A 23,542-nucleotide genomic window follows, 5' to 3' on the forward strand; every position below is an offset into this window, starting at 1 on the left:
TCATTAATCTTCAATTTCATTTCTTTCATCAATTAACCAATTGTTTTATATTATATTACTAATTATAATAACTAATTTTATATAACTAATTGTCATTATTAATTTTTCATTCTTAATTGCTTTTTATTGTAAATTTTTGTAAAGTAGGCATAAATTTGCTTGTGCATAAATTGTACTGTATACCCGCCTCCTGTAAATAAATTGATTAAATTATTATATTTTATTATCACAAAGCTTCCGGTGCCTCTGGTTCCCGTGTATGAGGAAGTTACCCCCGGCCCCCTTTCTACATTTTGCTATTGCTTTTAATAAAATTTTGGTGCCACTTCTTCTCTTCATAGCATTACAACCCTGCAATGGGGTACTTACTTATTGTTACTGTTTCCAATTCTCTTACTTGTTCTAACTGACGGTAAAAATTGGTTAAATCATACAAAAAATACCAAAATTGTGAAATCCACGGACCATTTATCTGGAAGCAAGTTTCCCCAAGTATCATTTTCCAAGAAAATTGTTCTTGGATCAAATAAAGGTCTCAAGTGTTGAACTTTGCATTGTCCTTAATTTTCCGGGGGTTATGCAGAGAGCAGATGTTTCAAGCTTTGCAAAACTTTTTATTCTTATCACAAAAAACTAGTATTAAGACTGAATTTAAGTGATATTTCTTTAAAATTGATGGAAAAACAATGTTACAGAATTATTTTTTGCACTTTTCTCCAAAGTCACAAACTGTTTAGGATAAATAATAACCTCCTCTACAAGACTCAATGTGTCTTGTCCCAGTTGTTGTGATTTTGTATTATTTTTATAAATTCATGAACCATTTGCAACAGAAACGTCGTCAAATTTGATTTTCTTGAAACCCCCGGATAAATAGGGCGTGACGAAAACCCAGCACTTCCTGTTGGCAAATAATACGGGCTTTCCACAGATTTGGTTCTTTTGTTTTCGAATATACTTCCTCTCTCGAAATTGGATAGGGTTAAAGGTTGTTGACAAGTCTGCAAAAGTCACACTACCTTCGCAAGACAAGAGGTCTCCCTCGTACTCCAAGGTAACTTATCGATAAATTATTAAAGAGACTGAGAAAGACTGGTTATAATTTTAGATTCTTTGGTGTTTTCGCAATAACATTTATTTTCCCGGCTCTGTAACGGTATTTATTATGTAATGGTATTCGTGTTTCAAGAAGCCCCATTTTGTGTTAAATTTGGATCATTTTAGGGCAGGCCTATGTCAAAATAGTTAGTTTGACAACAGAAATGCTAAGCATTGTGAAACTGGTGGACAGAACCTCGGTGTTGATTGAAAACTTCCAGAATTAGACGTTTTTGTTTTTTTAACTGTAACGAAAGATGAGACACTGAATATCCTTAATAAAAATAGAAATACTTTGGGGTTCAGGATTCGTTTATACCTGATTTATTTGGAAAGCCAGCACTAACAAACATACAACAGAAACAGGTATAAGGAATTCAAAGCTGCTTTGGAAAAATCTGAAGTAGAATTTATTGGCAGCTTATCGTACTTAACACTTTAATTAACTTGCTTGGCATTTGAAGCCTAGAGCCGACAAGTTGTTGAGAACATCTTCTGCCGACCCATTGTAAATACTTTGCGCTGTGTTTTTCTATTTTTTATTTGTTTTCTCGAATACTACTACTTCCGTCCCCCTTTCCCCCCAAAACAATGTTGAAAGTAAAGAAAAATATCAAACAATATCACACAAGAAAAAGCATACTCCATAACCCTTTTAATTTTGCTATAGTTAATCAACATTGTTCCTAGGGGGAGAGGGATGGCTGTATTTGCCTTTGGAAACCTACGTTAGTGTTCCAAGACTTTTGGCAGTAATTGTAGATGGAATCAAGATGTGCAATTTTGAAATAAAGAATACCTTATTCTTAGCATGTTTTCTCGGAAAGTTGCTTCCGGGGCACTGGGAAAATTTACCTCTTAGAATATCGGACATTGATCTACAAATTTGATGTGGGTGGGACCTAAGCAAAATGCAAAATGTTATGGCAGTAGCAATCTTCAAAATATTATTTCGTTTGCCTGAGGGTTCGAAACAAACACCACCCAAAAACTGTTCTTCCTTCAAATCTTTGCAGTCCTGAACCAAAGGTGCATTAATAACCTGAAAGACAATAAAGCATACAAATATAGCAGTGGATCAAGCTGTTAACAGTTTTTTACTGAGATGAATTTTCATGATAATTGATCTGAAAAAAAAACAAAAGAATGGCTACTTTGCATATTTTTATTCAAGAAGATTTGTTGTTAGTTTGAGATTACTCTAGTTAAAGGACAGTCTCTGAAACTCAATATTACTTAGAAAATATCAATTTTGTATATTTTTTTAAATTCGTCCATTTTTCATAATTCTATTAAAAAAATTAAATCTATCAGTTCCAAATAAGCAGACCTTGAAATATCTTTTCTTGGGGTTTAAACAAAACAGGTTGGTCCAATGATGACATTATTTAAACTGTGATTTTTGTTGTTACTGTATATACCATAACCAATTTTGAGAAAACTATATTAGAAATTTTCTTGAATTAACTAAAAAATGTCATAAACTTTCAGTACACTCTCCTTCCTCTTGGTGGGTCAGTATATTAGCAAATCTGGCATAAATTTTCCATTATTGCTTTTGTAAATGCATTTGACATGGCCTCGTGTTGTTCACCTCAAATTTATGCTAATCTGAAGGGTGAGGTCACAAAAATTTTCTGTTCTTGTTTTGCCCACAGTGCTCCTTGTCTTTCAGGGAGTATAAAAAGTAAAAAACGAGTATATTTAGGTATATTTCTATTATTTGTCTCTTATTTGTATCCATTCAGTAGCTAACTTTCTGTGTCATTGCAATGTCTGCATTTTGGATGTGTAATTCAGTTTTGCCCCAGGGCCTCCAGATCCTCTCGCCAGCCTTTGGGGGGAGGGGCATTCACCTTTGTTTGCGAGGGAGTATCACAGAATACCCATGGGGAAAAGGATTAGTTTGGTAGAATGGAAAGCTCTGTGCTTCCTTTGCCCAAGGTTACAAGTTTGAGTCCCAAGCAACATCCATTGTAGGGGTTTTCTTTTCAATTGTTTTTCATTCAGTACCCTGTTTAAGAACACAGTTTGCCTATTATTGGGTGCTGTTGCTCCCATGATACCCATGGTACATTTGAAAAGCCCTGCTACTTTTAAGACTGTGCTTTGTTTATTTGAATCAAACAGAAAATGACAGTAGGTCTATAGTTTGGAAAAATTGATAGCTAACTTTTTTTCCCGACTAAAAGGTCCCACAGAGGCTACCAGGGCAAAGTAAGTGGCCCTAAATTTTACTTCTTTCTGGGGTGGTATGCCTCTGGACCTTGTTTGTAGCACTCTTTCAGCCCGATTTGATGCTACTTCATAGCCGTGTCTGTGCTCCTTTCAACTTTTTGGTTTTTTTTCTTCTACCCTGGATGACACCAATAAATGCAAAACATTGATCTGGTGTTTCATCTCTAGTTTGGTCTGCAAATTGAACAGCTTGGGCTGTTAGCAATTCCTAAAGGCTGAGTGACTGTGAGGACCAAGCAATTCTTTATGACAAAATGTCCTACAAATTTGTGGATATATGAGTTAGAGAAACAGAAAAAAGTTGACCATAAATAATATCCATGTCCGTCAGGTGTGAAGAGGCAAAATTCTTCACCTTTGAGAGGCTAAAAATGGTGGAAATGATGACTATTGCCTTAGAAATGATGACTATTGCCTTAGCTATCAGATAAGAAAGAAACCACTTACTAGCTCTGTGCTAATTTATTTATTGCTTTGAAAAGCTATAGATAAAAATACAGAATAAAAGCTATAGAAAACTATACAGAACATTGTTTCACAAAAGGCAAAAGAGAGGATTCATTGATAATTGGGGGAATGGGGTAAAACAGGGGCTTTCACATATTTGCATCTACGAAAACTGGGAAGAGTTCAGCAGCAGGGATGTCAGAAGATTTTCGAAGTTGGAGGAGCACAGGTAGGAAGGGGCACATGTCAACAATTCCAAAGAGTGGACCACTTTGACATTTTTTAATAAATTGCAGGATGCATGCCCCTGGTGACCCTTGGTGGCCCGTGTTAGCCCTTGGTGGCCTCTGGTTCTGCTGTCGCTGTTCATGCCCCTTTCAATACCATATGTTTCTTTTATTGTTCATCCTCGCTATAAAAAGCTACTTATGCAAAGAAATGCAATATCGACATAGTCAGGGACTGGCAATCTTTTGTCAGTTTGAGATGAGGCCATTGAACTGTGAAATGATTTACGTAATAATTAAGATTAGGTTCTATAAACAGCTATTCCCTTTTGAATTATATTGTTCGTCGGCTCAGGTGTCTTGATTAGATTTTGAAGCGGTGGCAAAGGCTCCCCAGATTGCTTTGAACAAGACAATTACTCAATGAAAAGCCCATGACGTTAATTACAAAGCAGCGAGACGGTCTGCGAAACGGTCCGCGACTTCCGCGCAACGGTCCGCGAAATGCTTCGCCGGATGGTCTGCAAAACGGCCCGTGAACTGTGGATACCACATAGCGACTGGGGGTCTCCGACTGTGGTTACAGGCACGGCGCCACTGGGAGGGGGGCTCGGGGGATGAAGCCCCCTACTTTTTCAAAAATAAAAATTTTGACCGTCTTTTTTAACTATTTTTGAAAAGAGTATAAAAAATAACAATTAAAAATCAATAATCAATGTTTTTCTGAGAATCGTCGAATTTTATAGTATGTACAATTCTTAGCGGTATAGTAATTTGTTAAATTTTATTCTGGGAGATTGTTTTTTTGCCATTTTAAAGGCTGGATTCTAAAATTTTTTCTTGCGCATCGGACCCATCCGGTGGGTCCTCCTATGTCACTAAACCTTATTCTCAGCCCCCCCCCCCAGCTTCAATTTTGTGGCGCTGTCCCTGGGTTACCGTATTTTCTCAAATAGAAACCTGGGCTCGAATAGAAGCCGATCTTGCTTAAAAGCCGCAGTTCTCATTAAAAAAGAAAGAGAACGGTTCACTTCGTATCTGCCATTGTGACAAGGCCAATACTGACACAAAAACGAGGCCCTGTTTCCACGATACCGTTTCTATTCCGTATTGTATTGGTTTCATTTCGGGGTTCTGTTACACGCAACGGATTTTAAACATCAATGTGATTTTAAAAATTTACTCACCTGTGAAGAAAGCAGAGTAGATAGAGTTCAGTTGTTCATCAGTACTTCTAAAAGTTTCATGCAAAACTTTTATTTGGTGGCCTTAGAAACAATTGATTGAATTAAGTTGTAGAAAAATTAATGTTTACCACCATGACCATTTTTGCTGAAAAGAGAGATTAGAAATCAGATGGACCACAAAAATTGTCCCGTGACAGTTCAAGTGTTTTATTTCTAAACATTGCGATTGAAAAACTTGTGAAATAACTCAAATCATTCTGTAAACACTGAAAAACGCTGTTCTTTTCCATTCGTCGTTTGTTAATTTGTAATTAAAGAAAAAGTTAATTTGTGTTAATTTAGGATGAGCTGTGCGTTATCATATAAAAAGAATGTATAAATGTCTAAAGTACATTCTTTTTTATGAGAATATTGTTTAAAGAATATGCAGGCACAGAATCATTGTCTGTCTAATAACTGACTGACTGACTGAATGACCTCGCTTTTTCAGAAAGCGTGGTTTATATTTGAGGACAGAATATATCTAGGCCCATAAGAATATGTTATCGAGGCTTGACAACATTCATACTATTATTCAAAAAGAGTGCATGCATGAATGCAAACATTGAGGTTAGATAAGTAGGTCAAATGTCTAGAAAACGGCCGATTTTAGGCCAACCCTCCTTTTTATGTGTCCCTGGGTGCAATGGCGGCGCCAGCCACTAAGCTCTAGAGGGGACAAACCAAAAAAAGTTAAGCCACGCCCTTTTAACCACCAGAAACGCCATTTTACCAACAGGGAACGCAAATTTTATCTGAAGGGAGCGCCTATGACTAACTTTTGTTTGAAAATTGGCAATTTGAAAATCATAGGATTACATCACAAAAAGTACGGTGTCAAAATATTACCCCTCCTCCAACATTTTCTCATCGAATTTAGACGAAAAACAAACTCGATTCTGCTGAGAACTGGGAGGGACGTGTCCCCCCCAGTCCCCCCCGTGGCGCCGCTACTGCCTGTGTGTATCCGCCCCCTGGAGGAATATTTGCTGCTTGAGAAAGTTTCTGTTTTAAATTGAAACAATTTGAACCCTTTTTCAATTTTAGATCTGATTATCGACTGGCCTAATTTGGTGCTGGAATAACAACACAAAGAATGAAGAATTAACTGAATAAATACAGCCCTATTAGCTGTGACGAGAACGAGGACAATCAAATTATATTCAAGTCTCTAAACAGAAAGAGCTCGTTATCGACATTATTTCGACAGCGAGAAACCGGTTTCGTATTTACGATAAAGTACGGGATACTGGTCGAAAGTAAGGAAATTCTACTTGAACATAGGTTACCCATTGCAGCGGAAGTCCATGTATAACGCATGGATAATTGGAACAATGTGAGTACACGTTATGTATTTAGTGGTATCAAATTTGCAGCTACTGTGTACAAACATGGAAGAGATCTGCATCGAAGGACGGCAGTGAAAGCAACAATCCAAGCATTAGCGACGTTAATACCTCGATGAATCCTGTAAGTGTTATGTTTAATAACTGGTATGTTCCTACGTTTAAGAATACATGTTTTAGCTTTGTTGCTGATTAAGGCTTGAAGGAAACATTGTTGTTGGAGGGAGCGACCGTTGTTGGCAACTGATCCTGGATATCATAGATGGATCAGCAACAGACGACGGTTAATATGCGATCTACATCTTTTCTGCCGCAAATAAAACAGGTATTTACTGTTTATCAAAATGACAGACTGATGCAGTCCCTGTCACTGGACAGTCAATCACACCAAAGACAGTCTCCACGCAATAATATTCTTCACTCTGCCTTGTACGAAAAAAGCCAAACAATTTTTCGGCAACAAATTCAGCCAGGACCTACTTCAACCGGACCAATGTCCGGTAATACGTTGCTGCCTAGTCGCCATTCACCACTGAATCTCCAGGCAAGAGGCAGACACGCAAGACTTGCTCAGTCAAGAAATAAAATGAACGCAACAGGCAACGAAGTTTTGTATGATAAACATGACCGTTTTGTCCTGAAAGATAGTCCAGTAATTGATGGTCTCCTGCGAAAAGGCTGTTTCGAGGAAGCAGAGCTAGTTCCACCTTCAAACATTAACAAACATCCTTCCACGAAGGATGCAATTTGTAGACCTGTTGATGTCAACACGACTTCCTCAGCCAATGGCCTTGTTTTGAATGCAGAGATTGAAGCAAAAGGGTTGCAGAGTCAATCGTGCTCGCTTCCGTCTGTGCTACACAAACAGGTTATGAAAGTGATATTCAGAGAAAGTTTTGAACAGAAATATTTGCAAGCAAATCTTGATGCTAATTTCTCAGGGGCACTTGCTGATTTCGAAATCGGGCGCCGTTGTGGAGATGAGTTTAGTGCCACGCGCTATCGCCCCGAAGAGCTTTTATTCACTTGGAAGGAAATCGAGCTCGTTTTGCAGCAGAATGTAGAGGAGAGCTGTAATACTTCCTTGCTCACCGACTTGATTGATATCGGGTATCTCCAAGAGTTATGGACAAGGATCAATACCTTTTCTTCCAACTCTGCTCCGTGTAATACTTTTGATACTCGAGATGCCACAACAACCGCTAAAGGTAACTGTTCTGTATCCAACGTTCTTTCATCAACTTGTGTACTGAAACAAAACCAGAGTCATCCTACCGATTATTTACATGCAAAGAACGTAACATCGATACCATGTGATCTGAAACACATGACATCGAAGTTAGGTTCTTCAAATGCATTTTCGAGTGAAAATATTGATGCCTGGGATAATGCAAAGCTCGATTTCGATGAGTTGACTTCCAGTATGAGGAAAGCTTACAATAAAGAAAGGGCAGAGTGTGGGAAAAATGGCGTTTATTTGGGACGGTATCCGTGCCTTCGTGATGTCTCTGTAGTTCATGATCAGTTGCCATCGATGTGCGATGGTGCCTCACCTTTGCGTGACACTGGTAACAGCCCGGATATCATCATAAGACCTCGTCCGTATACCCCTGTTGATGCTGATGATGACAGTTATACAAAAAGCAAGCAGGAAATATCGTTATCTGACCAAGAAACTTATAATAGAAAGATTGAAAGTCCGTTGAATGTAAATGAAATAGAGTGCAAAACAAATATCGATTTGTCACCCTCTACAGAAACATTGGCCAGCGTGTCTTCGAATCAAAATATTGAACAATGGAGTATTTCGTCAAACAGCAATGACAAAGTTTGTGCATATGCCACAGAAACAGTTAACAACGGACTTGATGCAAATGGACAAACTTCTGGCTTTATTTCTGACGGTAGGTAGTTTTTTTAATGTTTCTATACTGATTGAAACTTGATAACTGACAAAACAAACATTCAACATGCTCTAGCTTTGGCAGATTTGTTGGGGCCCACTTAATTTGTTTGTGGTCTGTTGTACCTTCCCAAAAAGATGTTCACACAGTCAGTACATTTCAACAATTTTTTTATCCAAGCCGTTAAAAAGATTCTTGATGTTGTAAGCAATTTTCGATATTCAAGGTGTGGAAACTTCACACGCTTTTAGTTCCACGCAGGTTGAAATATCCAGCTTGCAGCCACAAATCTTCTCCATCTCATGCCAAGAAAGTCTTGCTTGTTGTAGATATTAATCAAAATAGTTAGCTTGTATGCTTTTTCATTCATATGGGTCGCCCTTCAATTCTTTGGGTACAAGAGCAAACCCGAGCCAGGGTGTGGGGTAGGGGTGGCAAACTTCCTGTGTTCAATGCTAGCGAAGTTAGCTTTTGTAGGGGTGAGGGGGGAGGGGGGGGGGTGGCGGTGGCTAGAGTTTGTGGAAAAAAATACTGATACTGACAATATCACTGTCGGTTCTGACAAAATCATCGCAGTGCTAGTAAACAAAGGCCCTTTTTCGCTGAATGTTCCTGACCACTGATCATTCCATTGGGTGTCTATACTACAGAATATTGTCCACAAAATTTCTTGTTCACATGACTTGTGATTTTGAAATGCCCTGACCACTGTGTTGCAGGCAGTTGTTTTTCAGCAATTTTCTGAGAAGCGTCCAAGTAGCGTCAAGTTTTTGCTTGACAGCAAAAAAATTTTTGAGCACCAGGCATAATCTTAAGTTCTACATGGGTAATAATAGACCCCAATAAGCATCTTTCCTTCTTCCAGTATTAGGTTGAACAGCAATCCAATGACCACGAAGAAAAACTCCATTAGAAATGTAGAGAAAAGATTCTCGGGAATAGCAAACAGCTGGCACTCTCTTGCTCCAGGGGTGGCATTGGCACCCATGCCACCCCTTGGCTACGGGCCTGTACAAGAGCCTATGAAACTGGGGAGGTGGGTAGCAGCTCGAAAATTAAACTGATAGAAATCATGCGTAAGAACAACCACAATCATGCCGGTTTTCGAAATGTTAGTCCACTAATCTCCTGAGCCAAAGTTTATCTCGCTTTTGCCCCGAAAATTGGTAACAAATTTCTTGAACACCCCCCTGAAGCTCCGTTTGCATTTGCACCCTTCTTGCATCAATTGAAACTGATCACTAGGTTGGCTTTGTTGTAAATTTGCAATTACTAAATGCAGGTTCATTTTTGATCAACATTTTAATAGTTTGTATTTCTATCTGATCTTTAACGATTCTGTTTGTTCCTGTTTTCTATTTTCAATCTCCAGCATTTATATTGTCTGACTCAACTATTTAATCAAGGAAGAAATATGGAATTCCACGTTTAATCTCTCGTTTAAAGGATAAAAAGTTGTTGTTTCACGTTACACTTAAAGTTTCACAAGGAAAAATATTGCAAATCACTTTTTAAACAATCTTTTGGTGGTACATAACTTGAAAATGGCTTTAATTGGCCTATTTCGATCCACAACTGCGTATATATATTTCCTAACGTAGAGTTTTCGGTCTATGTTCTGACGTTTTAAACTCTGAAGAGTGTCAGACGAAAAGCTTTAGTTTACTAAATGTTTGCTTTTTTCAAAATCACTTTTTATGAAATATCTCTTATTGCTCTCGACATTTATTCAGATTTATATCATGGCCAAATATAGACAGCATTAAAAATTTTACAAAAACATTCCTTTCTAAATTTCTTTGAAACAATTTCAGTACACTGAGACTTGCTGATTCTAGATAATTCTTTAATCTTAAATGATTAACCTTGCCAGACCAAACGTTTCTTTCAATTTTTCAACATGCTCTAATTTTACTTTTACTTTCAACTCTCACAAGAACCTTCTTTTCTTCCTCCCTAGATCCTGTAAACTTTGGAATGTCCTACCCCCTTTCTGTTTCCCAGACTCTTACAACCTGTCTTTATTCAAAACAAAAGTAAACAAACTTGATATTTCCTCTCTCGCTTCCTAATTCATTTTCCCTTTACCTTATTAGGGCTTAGCTATAGGCTCATGAGCCTTTCTCTAACATCACCAACTAGAAAAGAAATAGAGCATTCTAAGTTTGGTGGTCACGGAACCAACGTTCCTCAATGGTGTTACCCAGTCAATAGAGGGGCACCACAGGCCAATTTGTAGGGTTAGGGGTGACAGCTGGCGTTTTACTTGCCATTATATCCAAAATGTAAGTTTTGTTTTTGTTTGCTGAAACTAGTTCGATATTATTTGAAAGAGAGTTCTTTGCATACAATTCATCCTCAACCAGGAGTGCGGTATAGCTAATTCGACTCTATTTTACTAAAACAACTAGCTTTAAATTGTAACGAATAAAAGAATTCAGTTGGATGTTAAATTGAAATACAAGGTCCATGATAAGCAGTTTGGCAGTTTTGTTTGATTGGAAGGCTTTCTGCATTCAATGCAGCGTTTATTTTTCAAATAAGGGGTATCCCGATGTTTATTGGCGTCACGGTTTCAGTATCCTGCCTTTTGTTCAAGCCCAAGAACAATGTTCTGTTGAAACCACGAAATTGAAAGGTTTCAAACCAGTCCTTTTAAAACCTGTCTTGTAATGCGATTCATAGAGAATAAGCAGATTTTCAGTTGGGCTGTTGATTATGTGGGTTGACTTTTGGTTTTTTTGAAAAAAAGAAATGGTATCTTAGATTTGCAATTCAATGTATCTTTGGCAAACCACATTTGTGTACCTAATGACTGTTTCAATTCGTCTGCATCCTTGGTTTTGTTAATGTAATTTGGTTTATTCAAATGGTTTACAGAGACATTACGCATTACGCGCTCCAGTAACAGTCATGAAAATGCTCATAGTCCATTTTGAGACGGAAATTGAGCTTTTTGAATGGTTTGGCAAGTTAAATTTCTGTTGTTTTCGAGGTTCATCTTCTTATTTGTGTCGAATTTTGGGAAGGGGTAGCTTCTCCTCCAATCCCTATGATGTCTGCTTCATTTCTGGAAAAATAATTTCTCGATATGGGTCTTTTGGAAAGGGTGTACCACATGTTAGCACTTATTCGAGAATCTATGGTATATACAAGGGCTTCATTCCACAAAATCTTGCACAACCCGGGCTGATAATGATTGTTAGTCTAGGTTGAAATTAGTTAAAAAGTCAGGCAATTTGTCTACAAACCTCGCAATCTGAAGTTCACATGAATGCAACTGCTCTGTAGTTCAGCACGAACTGAGTTCATTGGTATGCCTGTCAATGTAATGGAATAGATATATATTAGTTTTTACATAATTAACAAATGGTGGTATCAAACAGATATTTAGGCCCCGCTCATATAAGCACGATTGTATGTCGTTCAAACAGAATTCTGGAGTTTAGAACCTAAAAACCAAAAGTAGAGCTGCTAATATACACGCATATCAAAACATGACGTATCTTATACAACTGGAGCTTGGCATAGGTATCTCGTTTAAGCAACGTGCGTGCACTGTTTTCAGAATTGTAGATGGTGTCTGATGAGGCTCTCCTAGGGGTTTTAAACAAAAAGAGAACCTGCCGTTTGTTAAAGGAAAGTAAGGAACATCTTACATTTTTAACGGGGATCAGAGGACCATTTTGACAAGTTCTCTAGCGACTTTAGGGAGCATTTAGAAAACATCATGGGGAACGGGAGAGAATTTTTTAAGAATTTTTAGGGAACATGGGAACGGGAACACAGACCCCTTGGTGGGGAGGGGGTCTCTGGACACTTAGTAATATAAAACTGCAATTATCTATTCTGGTATTAGTTGGTAGATAGTTCTGCAACCCTGGGTGAATTTGGCTGCTCTTATCGCGTAGCTATAAAAATGGAATCTGAATGATGCTAACCAATGCAATTGTTACAGAAAATGAAGTGAATAAAATCATTATTGGGTTTTCTGTTAGAGAAAATGATGTTTCAATAGGGGGGAGGGCTGGAGAGGCTAGCCCTCCCCTGGCGCCACCACTGATTACACCTTTTAGATACAAAATTCGGGTCTATTTTCAAATTTGGGACTTACATAGCAAAACTTTCTGAAAGGCTGACACTTCCAATTAGCGGATACCTTGCTCTTGCCCCGACGATGTCCGCTAATTGGAGAAAATACTGTAGCAAGAGGACCTGCCACATCCCCATCTTTAGAAACTTTCTGGAATGTTAACAAATTTGGCTTGGTCCTAAATTAGAAGGCAATGCGTCCCTGCCTTTCTCCAATTGTGTGCCCTAGATAACATACATCGTAAAGGGAGAATGAAAGCCACACGCGTCAGATTGTCTCTTGTTGTTTGTTTATGTTGCTGCGTTGTGCAAACAGAGCGATAGCAGCTGTGGAGGCACAGGTGGTTATTTCTTCAGGAACTTCCCATAATTACTTAACCCGACATCCATTTACTACAGCTGTTCTTCATTTCTTGATGAAGCTTTCGTCATTAAAACTGGCTGTATCAGGTTGCAGGTCTTCGTCATTTCCAACGTTTGTCTTCTGTCTGGTAAAAATAGTTTGTATAATTTACCATACAATGCGGGCATTTTGATACTACTCTATAACCACGCACAATCTCTTATTTCATACTAACCACAATCTCTAATTTCATACTAACCTCAGACGATTGCTTTTATTTCATTTGTTCTCTTTTTGTGCAGAAATTTTCACGCGAGAATCTTCAAGGAAAGGCCTGAAAAACAAGCCAAGAACTCAACGTAAGTAAATTTAAGTCAAAAAATTGAAGTTCATACACTTTATTGTTTAGTGGGTACACCCTGCTTTCCTAATCTGGGGGCATATGTTCATAAAACACCCAAACCCCGGTTGCTCTCGTTATGTTTTCCAACTTTTATTCAGTCTTTACAAATATTTCACAAAGAAGCATCTGAACAACCAAAGTCTTCTCAATTTAGAAGGCGTGGTCCGTGCAGGTTTGAAAGTTTCAACATTTTTTAGCACAATTGATGTTTGTTACTAATCAGAAAAATTGTTAAACAAATAATTAAGAGCATGTGTGCTTTTGTAAGTTTTTAGGTTAGCAAAATACACTAGATTGGCGAAAGGAACATGATGTTGGAAAAATATAATTTTCCCCTTTAAGATTTCACAATCTTTATCCTTGAAACAGTAACTTTTTTTGCTTTAACTTGAACCAAATTCCTAAGAGTAGAGAAGGCTGACCATGAAAATTATCATCTAAGGTTGGTAAACAGTTAGTCTGAAAATTCTAAGTTTCACTGAAATTCTACTCAATGTCCACCATGTTAATATTTTGTTATTCTCGACACGCTGGAACCTTGTCTACGTTGAATTGCATCAAATAGACGCTAAAGCTGCAATAACATTGACTTTGGTGCAAGATGGAGCTTGTTTAACTCAAACACGTCATAGGGGCATACCGTAAATCCTCGAATTGCCCCCCCTCGAAACCCCCCCCTCGAATAAGCCCCCACCCTAGAACTACAAATTGTCAATAAGCCCCTCCTCCTGGAATAAGCCCCCACTGCTACCATAAATTCTCAAATTTGACTCCTCAATTTGATGATTTTTGCCATCTGAGGTTGCCTATGGCGTTTTATTGAATTACCACAACAAATTCATACTTTTGGTAGTAATTAATTAAATGCTCATAAAGAAATTTCTACTTAAATAAACGAGGTCTTTTAATAATGTCTTCTTAATGTCAACAATGATTCTATAAGCCCCCCCCCCCTCGAATAAGCCCCCATCCTAAAATATCAAAAATAAATAAGCCCTCAGGGAGCTAGTTCGATGATTTACGGTATACCTTCCTCACTATGAAGTGATAAACATGTTTCCTAATTTACTTCATTTAAAGACTTTTTCATATTAACATTTGTTTTTATCTCTGATTTCACTGCGCAGGCCGCAAATAATTTCGATTTTGCGCACACGTTAGAAACAAGTTTCGTTAAACTGAGTTGAAAAACAAGGTTAAAGAGAAGGACAACATTCTCCAAATATATAGGATTAACAGACTGGTGCTGTTGATAATGCCCTTAAAGATACAGCATGGCACAGCAAACATTTGATCTACTGCTGCCATATTTGCTAAATTTAGCTGAAGGCAGAGTGTCGGATTCAGAAATGGAGTTTGGGCGATTTGAATGCTGTGGCATCGTAGCCAAGGGATTAAAGGCAATCTGTCACGACGTTGATTGATTATAAGAACAAAGGGATTTTTTATTGTTTCCAGTTCCCCTTTAATTTATCGCATTGTAAAAAATATGGCGGAACGCTGGAATCGTGTTTAGGCTATTGTTCCAGCTATTGTTCTCGTTAACCAATTCACAACGAGACAGATTGCCTTTTGTTTAAGGTGTGGAAAAACGGGGTTTAGGATAATGTACCTAGATTTTTTTCGGTTTACCCATTTCTTTGGCTTTGAAACAAATCTCTCCCCTGCCCCCTTCGTAACCAAGCCAAAATGCTCACGCTGCTTGTAACAGTATCCTCTTTGTACTTCTAAACTTTGCTTATTTGCAACACCCAAATAATGAATATTTTGCCTTCACCAGGGCTGCAATGTTGTAAAAAGAGCAAGATAGTTCTCAAACAATTCTCTCAAAAAGTCACAAGAAAGGATTCATTCACCCACAAATCCCAATCCGTTATTTAATTTGTAAACATATCTATCAAACATACTGCAAAGAAAACAATTGCAACATACCGCCAATAAAATGCTTTGTAAAATGCTACTCTTCCTAGGGATCGTGCTTAAGGGTGAAGGCTAAGGTAGCAAATTGTCCTTAATAAAAATTCAGAAACTGGTGGTTATTCCTTATATACCAAGATATTCCTCCCCACAATTTCGCACTGGAATAATGAAAACTGTTTTTTGTATATTCCAGATTTTGATTAGGGATATCGATATCATCCGGTTATCGATATCTCGTTTTTGGTGACATAGTTAGAGATTTAAGACCTCGTGATCAATGTTACTTAAAGAGCCTGTTGGGAAACAAGTCATAGTCATACAGCACACTCTTTTTTAAGAGCAGGATTCATTAGCACACTGTGGCTTGATATTCCGATAAATAAGAACAGTGTAAGGACCTGCCCAGCCTCTGATTAAAAACTGGTTGAAAGACAATGTGCTTGAAAACTTTTCTTTCGTATCAACAATACAAAGCAAATTTTATCAGCTGATAAACCGTGCTATTATTCATGTCATTTAAAACTGTTATCAAGATGTCTTTATATTATGTAGTTAAAGAATAATCAATGTTTCAATAAGAATATTGAAAACACCCGAGCTTCAATTTACCCAAAAATAGTACCATTGAACCTCAGCAAAGAATATCTGGTCCTTATAAAATAGATTGGGTGTAATGTACTCTAATGCCCCAACAGAAAAGGAAGGTTCCCTGGCTCTACGCCCTTCTTGAGCTTCGAGTTCTAGTCTGCTGCCATATCCTATACACCTCCTAAGTTTAATACGAAATGTTTCACGGTAACCAAGGATTTGTTCTTCCTCGTATGGCCAAAATAAACAAATGCACGAAATTAGAAACTATGGCCAAGATAAACACTGTGTGTCTAAACATGCCTATTTAAATCTCTTCAATGCATTTGAATTTCAGCAAATCACTGTTTGCATTTGTGGGAGTTCCTACTAGATTTGCTTAACAACGACGAGTATAGCCCAAAATACATAGCGTGGACTCGCAAAGACGTCGGAGAATTCAAGCTTATTAGAACGGAGTTTATTGCTAATCTGTGGGGGCAGTCAAAGAAAAGGAAGAAGATGACGTATGAAAAGATGGCTAGAGCACTGAGGTACTACTACAAATTCAATGTTTTGGAGAAAGTGCCACATAAGAGACTGCATTTTAGATTTGGCAAAAGCATCTTACCAAGGATTCTTAAGCAGCAAGTCTAATTCTGCTCCTGTACATTTTTTTCTTCAAATTGAATCAAGACTTTAGTTGAAGTCTATAAAATCTTTACCAAAGATATTGATGAAAATTTAGATCACAACTTAAATTATCGATTGAATAGATGATTGTAATTAACAATAAATGAAAATTCAGTGGAAAAGGCTATATTGATATCATGTCATACCACCCCATTTATGCTCCCGAATATGTCTCCCCCCATTCTTTTCATTTAGACCCACCAGGCTAGAACTGAAAACTACAGCTACCTTCCTTCGAATGTCTCTTGCTTCTATATGTATATAATGAAAACAGAATAATTAGCTTACATTACAGAATTAAAATGGAAAATAACAGTTTAGAATAATTACACAAACGAGATACTGTTTATGTTGTTTTTACAAGAAATTTGGTGTCAAATCAAAGAAAACAACTTTAAAAAAAGCAAATCTAACTAGTCTTTTGGATCATATAATATACAACGAAAAAATTGTCTCCCAAGACTTTGGTTTCTAGTTTGGCCGAGGGATATTAGATTTAACAAAATCGACGCCTTCTCTTAATATCTTCCAGCATTATACCGTTAGCAACCTGAGTTCCAATATATTTCACTGTTTGGCTAATGATACCGTTTAAACCTTCCAAAGCACGAAATAAATCTAAAGCATCCAATTTTGAATGTAATTTTAGTACGACTCAATCATCCTCTCCTTTTCTAAAAATTTTTCAGCTGTAGAAAAATTTTTTTTCCAAAGAGGCACTGAATTGCTTCTTGTGCCACTGGTTAGAATATGGTATGTGAAATCTTCCCCTAGCTGTCTTGATGGACAGCAACTTTTGATAAATATGGAGGAAAAAAACAGGAGGGTCTGAAAAATGGAAATAAAATTCCTTGGATCAGTAGAATTCCTCTGCCTAGCCTTACTTCTTTCCAATTTCTACGCAAGCCAATATATTACAAAAGTTGAAAAAGGGATGCATTAAAAATTTATTAATTTTTGTGACCAGAAAAGGAGTGTGCAGTTTAGCACCATCCAAATTGTCCCTTTTCATGAAGATGCAAAACCCATCTGGGCAATTTTTGAAACTCAAAAGCCATTTGCAGGATTTGATTGAAATAGGCATGGGCTACACCAATATTTTGATACATTTGTCTTCAGCTTAGAAAGTTTTGTGCGATTTCTGATAAGCATCTAAATGCATGTTTATATGGATAGTTGATATAAAATTATGGATGTAGACAATTAATTGTATCAAAATCACAGCTTTATATTTTTGTAATTGCATGTTTAGGCTTTGATACTTATTGTGCTTCAAATCTCTGATTCTACTAAGCATACATTTCGGTATTTCTCATATTCAAGTTGTCTTTACCCTAAGCCGATTTGTGTTGCACCCTAAGCCGATCACTCATTTCTGTACATTATAACATCTTAAGCAAGTGCTGCTGAAATTCATTTGCCACCCACCCATTTGCAGTTTAGATAAAGTTGATTGGTATCCCCAAAAACTCACATTAAAAATTAACTGCTTTGCTTTGGTAAAATTTAGCCTGTTAGACCAAGCCAACCTTTAAGATTATGGAAGCAAACAGTAATCAAATCATTTACCTACTGGACTTTACACTAGTCATTCAGTTATATTTGCATCATTATGTATACTGTTGTCTTAGAAACCCTTTTTCATTTAGCATTTGATTTGATATGTTCGGATCCCGAACACGATTTGTCTATCGGTACAGGATGGGTTTCCAAAATAACCAATTCAACAACATAACATACCAGTTCATAGCAAAGATAATAATTAAAACAGGTTATCCTATCGTAATACAAATTTGACCTCTCTTCCCTTGTTGTGAGCTGTGCTTCCTTACACTAGCACATTTTCTAATTTTGATATTTCTAGCTGATGGTATAAAACTCTCAATGTTTAGTCTTAATGTTTAGTCTGTATTGTTTTTGTAAGAAATGCGAAATCAAAGAATGACTTGTGACTGAATTTCACATCAATCCTGCAGAATCATTATTTTTCAGCTAGAATGCGTATTCGTTAGGCGCAAGGAATGACACAACGAGTGGGGACATTTCTTTCTAGAGAACGCGTTACAGAAACACGCTATTCAAGCTGATTAAATATCTAGTTTTTGGGTCAAAAATTGAGATATCTAACAAGAAAATACAGTTTCCCTCTCCAAAATCCAATGTTAACTATATTTCCATGGAAATACTTGCTGCTTTTTTACAATATATCTCCAAATTATGTCACAATGAAACCAACATTGGTTTTTGGGGGAAATTGTGCTTTTTCTTATTCTTGGTAAGTTCAAATCAAGGATATTTAGAAATTGGTATTTTGTCCAAGACTTGAAAAGGGAGGCCGTCCAAAAAAGTTGGGAAATGCGATGCAAGCAACCTCTAGAAACCCGCCCATGACCCAACCCAAACTATACTCGCAAAACTATTGCAAACTGAACTTGAATTTGTGTTAAAGGTTCTCCTTTGCGTATATGAAATCATCAAAACTATTCACCAACCCAAAAATACTGCTAGGAAATTGCTCATTCACGGTAAATCTATAGCATAATAAAAGATTTGTCAACACAGAATTTGTCAAATTCTGTGTTAATCAGCTTCTTAAGCAACATTTTACTTACACTTTCTTATTTTAGATATGTAATACATGGTTTTATTAAAATAAACTATACATTCTTTTGTACATACTTATAGGCTTTATATAGGGTTCTGGTAGTTTTGACAAGACGCACATTACAGCAGTAACGATGAAGTGTTTAATTCTGTATGAAAATTTGTATTTTTATTATGTCCAACCAAACATGTGATCGCTTGTTAAGGTGACTTAGCCCTCTCGAGCCTCTGAACCCTCACGAACCCTCCTCCACGGCACCCCTGGACTATAACTACTTTCATATTTTTTATAACGAAAAGTTTGGGGTTACAATGAAGGGTTCTTAGATTATGAATCAATAGAAGGCATTGAGAAATCTTTTAATTGTTAGTCTCAGCCCCTCGTTCAACATGCTTTACAAAGTGATCGCACAAACCCTTCTATTCTCTGTAGAAGAAATTTTAACTGCGATGGAAAAAACAGGCTGTCTGTTTGTCATGATTAATCCTTGCAACATGCCTTACGTGGTCCTATAAAATAATATTCTTTAACTAAAATGCTCATCAAAGGAAAGCAGCAAGAAGCTTTTGTAACGTTTTTCCTATAGTTTTGTGAACAGTTTGCAACATTGGTATCCAGCGTAACCAGGCAAGAAGGGATTCAATTTTAGAAGACGTTTTTTGAGCTCGCAACGTTGCGTTTTGAAAGAAACATAATTTGGACAGTATTAAAGGGTGGGCAAGTTTCCACAAACTACTACCTTGAACAATACTATAAATTATGTTCAATAAAAACATAATTTTTTGGAATTCAAAAACAGGGTGCGTACATGCCAACCTTGCCCCATCCCCAATAACCATTACTGCATCACTAAAATTATGTAATTTAACAATTCAGAGTCGTGGTTGCTTGAAAGGAGACTGCCTCGCTACCAGTTCCCAGCGTGCCCTGAGTTTAGCCGTCGTCAATCCCAAAATTTTTCCAACATTTTGCGCTGAATATCTTTTAGGGATTATTTCATCCAGCCCGCACCTGTCCTGGGTTTTATTTAATATAATCATTTTTAGGCCTTTGCTTTTTATTAACGAAACATCATTCTCTCACCGATAAACGTGTTCATACGTTTTCTTTATCATTATTTCTTAAATAAAATACCAACAGTAAACAATACTTGACAATTTTTCAGATCATATGCTGATTAACTTGGATTTTTGCTTGATTGTGTCATCTTTACTTCTGGGTTATCAATCTCAAATTTTCAAATCTGGGTTATCAAAGAGAAAATTTATCATTCTACCAAATATTGTTCTTACCTTATGTTTATGAAATGTTTAATTTTGAAGTGTCTGGGCACGAAAACACAAACGTTGTTATGAAAACTTTCCTTAAAGTTTTAAAATCAAACTTCTGCGAAAAAGAATAGTGGTTTTAGCATTTTCTTTCAATGGTTTTTGGTCAACTCATTGCGTTTTCGTGTAATGACTTGTGTTACATATAATTGAACGGGCCCAAAGAAATGATCCTTAAGAGGTTAACCTATGTTTTTAATACTTTATTCAACCGTTGTTATTATTTTTATATTGCAATCCCATGCATACAATAGTAAAGTAATTGGGTATTTGTATGTTTTTTTGTAGAGAATTGCAGTACATCACATTTTCTGGTTACACTATTGCATCAACAATAAGCCGTAAGTTCAAACAGTTAAATAACATATCGAAATTAAATTTTTTCTTTACTCTTTACAGCTCAGTTGAAATCCTCCAGTAAATCGTTTTGAGCCTTCTATCAAACGTAAATGCAAAGAGGGGTGGGATGATTTTTCTTGACAAGCGGCACAAGTCAAGCAATTTGACCATTATATAACTTTAGTAGTTAATCAAAAAATTCTGCAAACGAAGACGAAATCTATCCATTTTATGTACTCTATTCCTGCCTAAGAAGTTTTCTTGTATACTCGAATGGCTCCATATTTCTCTCGAAGCAGCTTGGCTACGTTGTATTATTCCCAACAGTCACACCTCAAGATCACCACTTTTGTCGGTAAAATCTGGGGATCTACCCCCAAACGATTTCCGGCACCGCCCCTCCCCCTGACGGTGGTATTCTAGCTCTGAGGGTTCGTTATGTTCATTCACTGGTAAGCCTGTAGCTAGGGGGGATGCAAACTCAGGTTATGTATCAAGTTTTTTGGGTCGATGCCTCAATCATGTAGGTGCTTTTGTTGCTAGCTGGCACTGCGGGGCACGGGGACTGGAGGGGCTATAGCCTCACTTTTAATTTGGTTTTAGGCCCCCCCCCAATTTTCTCAACGCTCCGATGTGCTTGGAAGGAAAAACTGAATGATTAGGACAATTTGTATCATTGGAAAAGAAGAAGGTACCACGTAGGCTGCTCTATAGCAATATTATGACAGAAAGCACATATTTAGATATTGAGCCTGACAAAGAAAGATTTTATACACCAAACCCCGTGTTTTTGTTGTATGCAAGTATTGTTTCAAAACATCACATAAAAGATAAAATTAAATCGTCTAAAACACAGAAATATCAAGAATGTAAAAGAAAAAGGAAGAGGGAAAGAAACTAAGAAAACACCCGGATGGCCTTGATTCTGTCATACAATGCGCATTCAAATTTCGACGTCCATACATATAGCAATTAATTTTCGTACCTTCCAGAAGTTGTTACCAGTGGCGACGTGGCCTTTTTCGCTTGAAGAGCCAGCAGCAAAATGGTGCCCTTCATAACTAACATTATTGTCTTTTCCTGAAAAGATTGGCATTCTGGTAATGGTCTTATATTTTCTAACCTTGTATGTCAAAGATAGACTGACCCCCACGTGAGAACAGGGTCCCAAATATAACAATTTTTCATGGGGGTGTCAGGTTAAGTTGGACCGATTCACGTACGAAATGACTGTCTTCGAAGCCAATCCAAGCAAATGAACCTAATGAAAATGTGTCAAGAACATGTTTGGGGAAATTCCAAGAGTGGTCAAATGAGGGATTTGTTCTTGTTGTAACTGCTGTGTTCATTTGGTACCTTGGAGGGGAATCCAAAGCGCTAGATAAAATATTTACCTTTGTTTTGCTAAACTTTTACTTTGGGGCAACTAAACAAGCTCAAACATACTTATAACACAACTTACAGTCAGGGTGAAACTAGGGGTGTGTTGGGGTAACAGATAATGGGAAGAGTCGGTCCTAGTGAAGGTTTTCAGTTACTCATAGGGCTAGAAAATGCGATTTTTAACATATCTGTGAATTCAATATGACACAGTTGAAAGGTGCTAGAAATGGTGCAAAATGAAGACTTGATGCAAAATTAAGTAAATATTTATCAAACTTTAAAGAAATATTATAAAAGACAAAAAAACCCGACAACTGTTAAGAAAACTAGGCCTGACCCTTGAAAAGAAACCTGAAGTACCTACTAGAAACATCAGTGACGCCGGAAAAAAACCAAGGGGCAAGGGGGGCAGACTTGAGAAAAAAAGCATTCGTAAGATAATTCTCAGCTTCTACTAATTCCTTCGTATCTGCCATTTTATTTCGATCTTCTGTGCGTATCTTGAAAATTGGCTATCTTTTGGCATAAGGAATTTATTTACAAGTTCTGAGAATTGTTTTAATGAACTAGGCACTACAACCAGAATTTAATATAAATCTATCTGATTGTTAGAAATGGCTGGTTTCAAGGGCACTTAAATGAAAAGGGCACTCTGGCCCCCCTTGCCCTTTTTATCAAAAGGCAACAGGGGCAGTTGACCCCCTGCGCCCCCTTCCCCGGCGTCCCTGAGAAACAGGAAGTCAATGTTTTGAGTTAAAAGTAATCTGTTTAATTTACCCTTTTTGAAGAAACATAATAAGAGCTGGTTTCATTATGTTTTAGCTTTGAATGCACTTTTTAGGGCTATTTCTTCTTATCTTGTGCACCTAAAACTGTACGTCCGTGGAAGTGACTTGAGGTAGCAGACGGACTAATCTAGGATAAAACAGTTAAACAACTGAATTGTCTATTAATTAGGTCTCTGAAGGTCAGCAGAGCCAAAGAGACTCTTTGAAATTCAAAATTTTCCCTAGAAGATGTTGGGACATGAGTTAGGACAACTCAAACACAGACTGTCTTCGGATTATTTCTGTGTGCCCCATGAATGCTGTGCCCTCCATACAAAATGATTTAACATTTTAGGTAACACAGTACTTAAAGGGCCCAAAGACGTGTCCTGGAATGAGACTGTTCTAGGGGGCCATGCACCTCAAGAAAATTTTAAGGCGTCTTCTTTGTCTCTGCTGACCTCCTAGAGACCTAATAACCAGAAAAGTCGGCCGTATCAAACTTTTTTCGAGTTTTCGGCACCCTATACAAGCCTTTGCGTCCCTATGAAAAAGTCAGGTTGGGCGGCTCTGGTTGTTACAATCCCACTAGTTGGACTTTGTACTCATTATTTAT

At 37.3% G+C, this 23,542-nt stretch overlaps 1 protein-coding gene and 1 long non-coding RNA gene across 11 annotated transcripts in view; one reads left to right on the top strand and one right to left on the bottom strand.

Annotated features, from left to right (window-relative positions):
• Positions 1-1,052: 1,052 nt before the first annotated feature.
• LOC135685588 (uncharacterized) overlaps positions 1,053-23,542 on the bottom strand; it is a 32,202-nt gene continuing 9,712 nt past the window's right edge. Inside the window, exons 3-6 of one of the 8 annotated variants that reach the window (XR_016144643.1) lie at positions 12,601-21,856; positions 11,738-11,806; positions 5,198-5,278; positions 1,053-2,140 (exon numbers count right to left, since the gene is read on the bottom strand). This is a non-coding gene — a long non-coding RNA (uncharacterized LOC135685588). Of the gene's footprint in view, positions 11,807-12,600; positions 21,857-23,542 lie in introns of all 8 variants that reach the window. The other 7 variants (XR_016144639.1, XR_016144644.1, XR_016144641.1 and 4 more) reach the window with 7 other exon arrangements.
• LOC135685585 (uncharacterized) overlaps positions 6,845-23,542 on the top strand; it is a 29,309-nt gene continuing 12,611 nt past the window's right edge. For 2 of the 3 annotated variants that reach the window (XM_065201568.2, XM_065201569.2), the window contains exons 1-4: positions 6,845-8,486; positions 13,224-13,280; positions 16,170-16,365; positions 20,726-20,778. In XM_065201568.2, the coding sequence (XP_065057640.2) occupies positions 6,845-8,486; positions 13,224-13,280; positions 16,170-16,365; positions 20,726-20,778 (1,948 nt within the window). Of the gene's footprint in view, positions 8,487-13,223; positions 13,281-16,169; positions 17,789-20,725; positions 20,779-23,542 lie in introns of those variants that run through there. The other variant, XM_089112771.1, reaches the window with a different exon arrangement.

The sequence above is a fragment of the Rhopilema esculentum genome, chromosome 15 (genome assembly GCF_057945365.1).
Source record: "Rhopilema esculentum isolate cy_ngs chromosome 15, ASM5794536v1, whole genome shotgun sequence".
NCBI lineage: Eukaryota > Metazoa > Cnidaria > Scyphozoa > Rhizostomeae > Rhizostomatidae > Rhopilema > Rhopilema esculentum.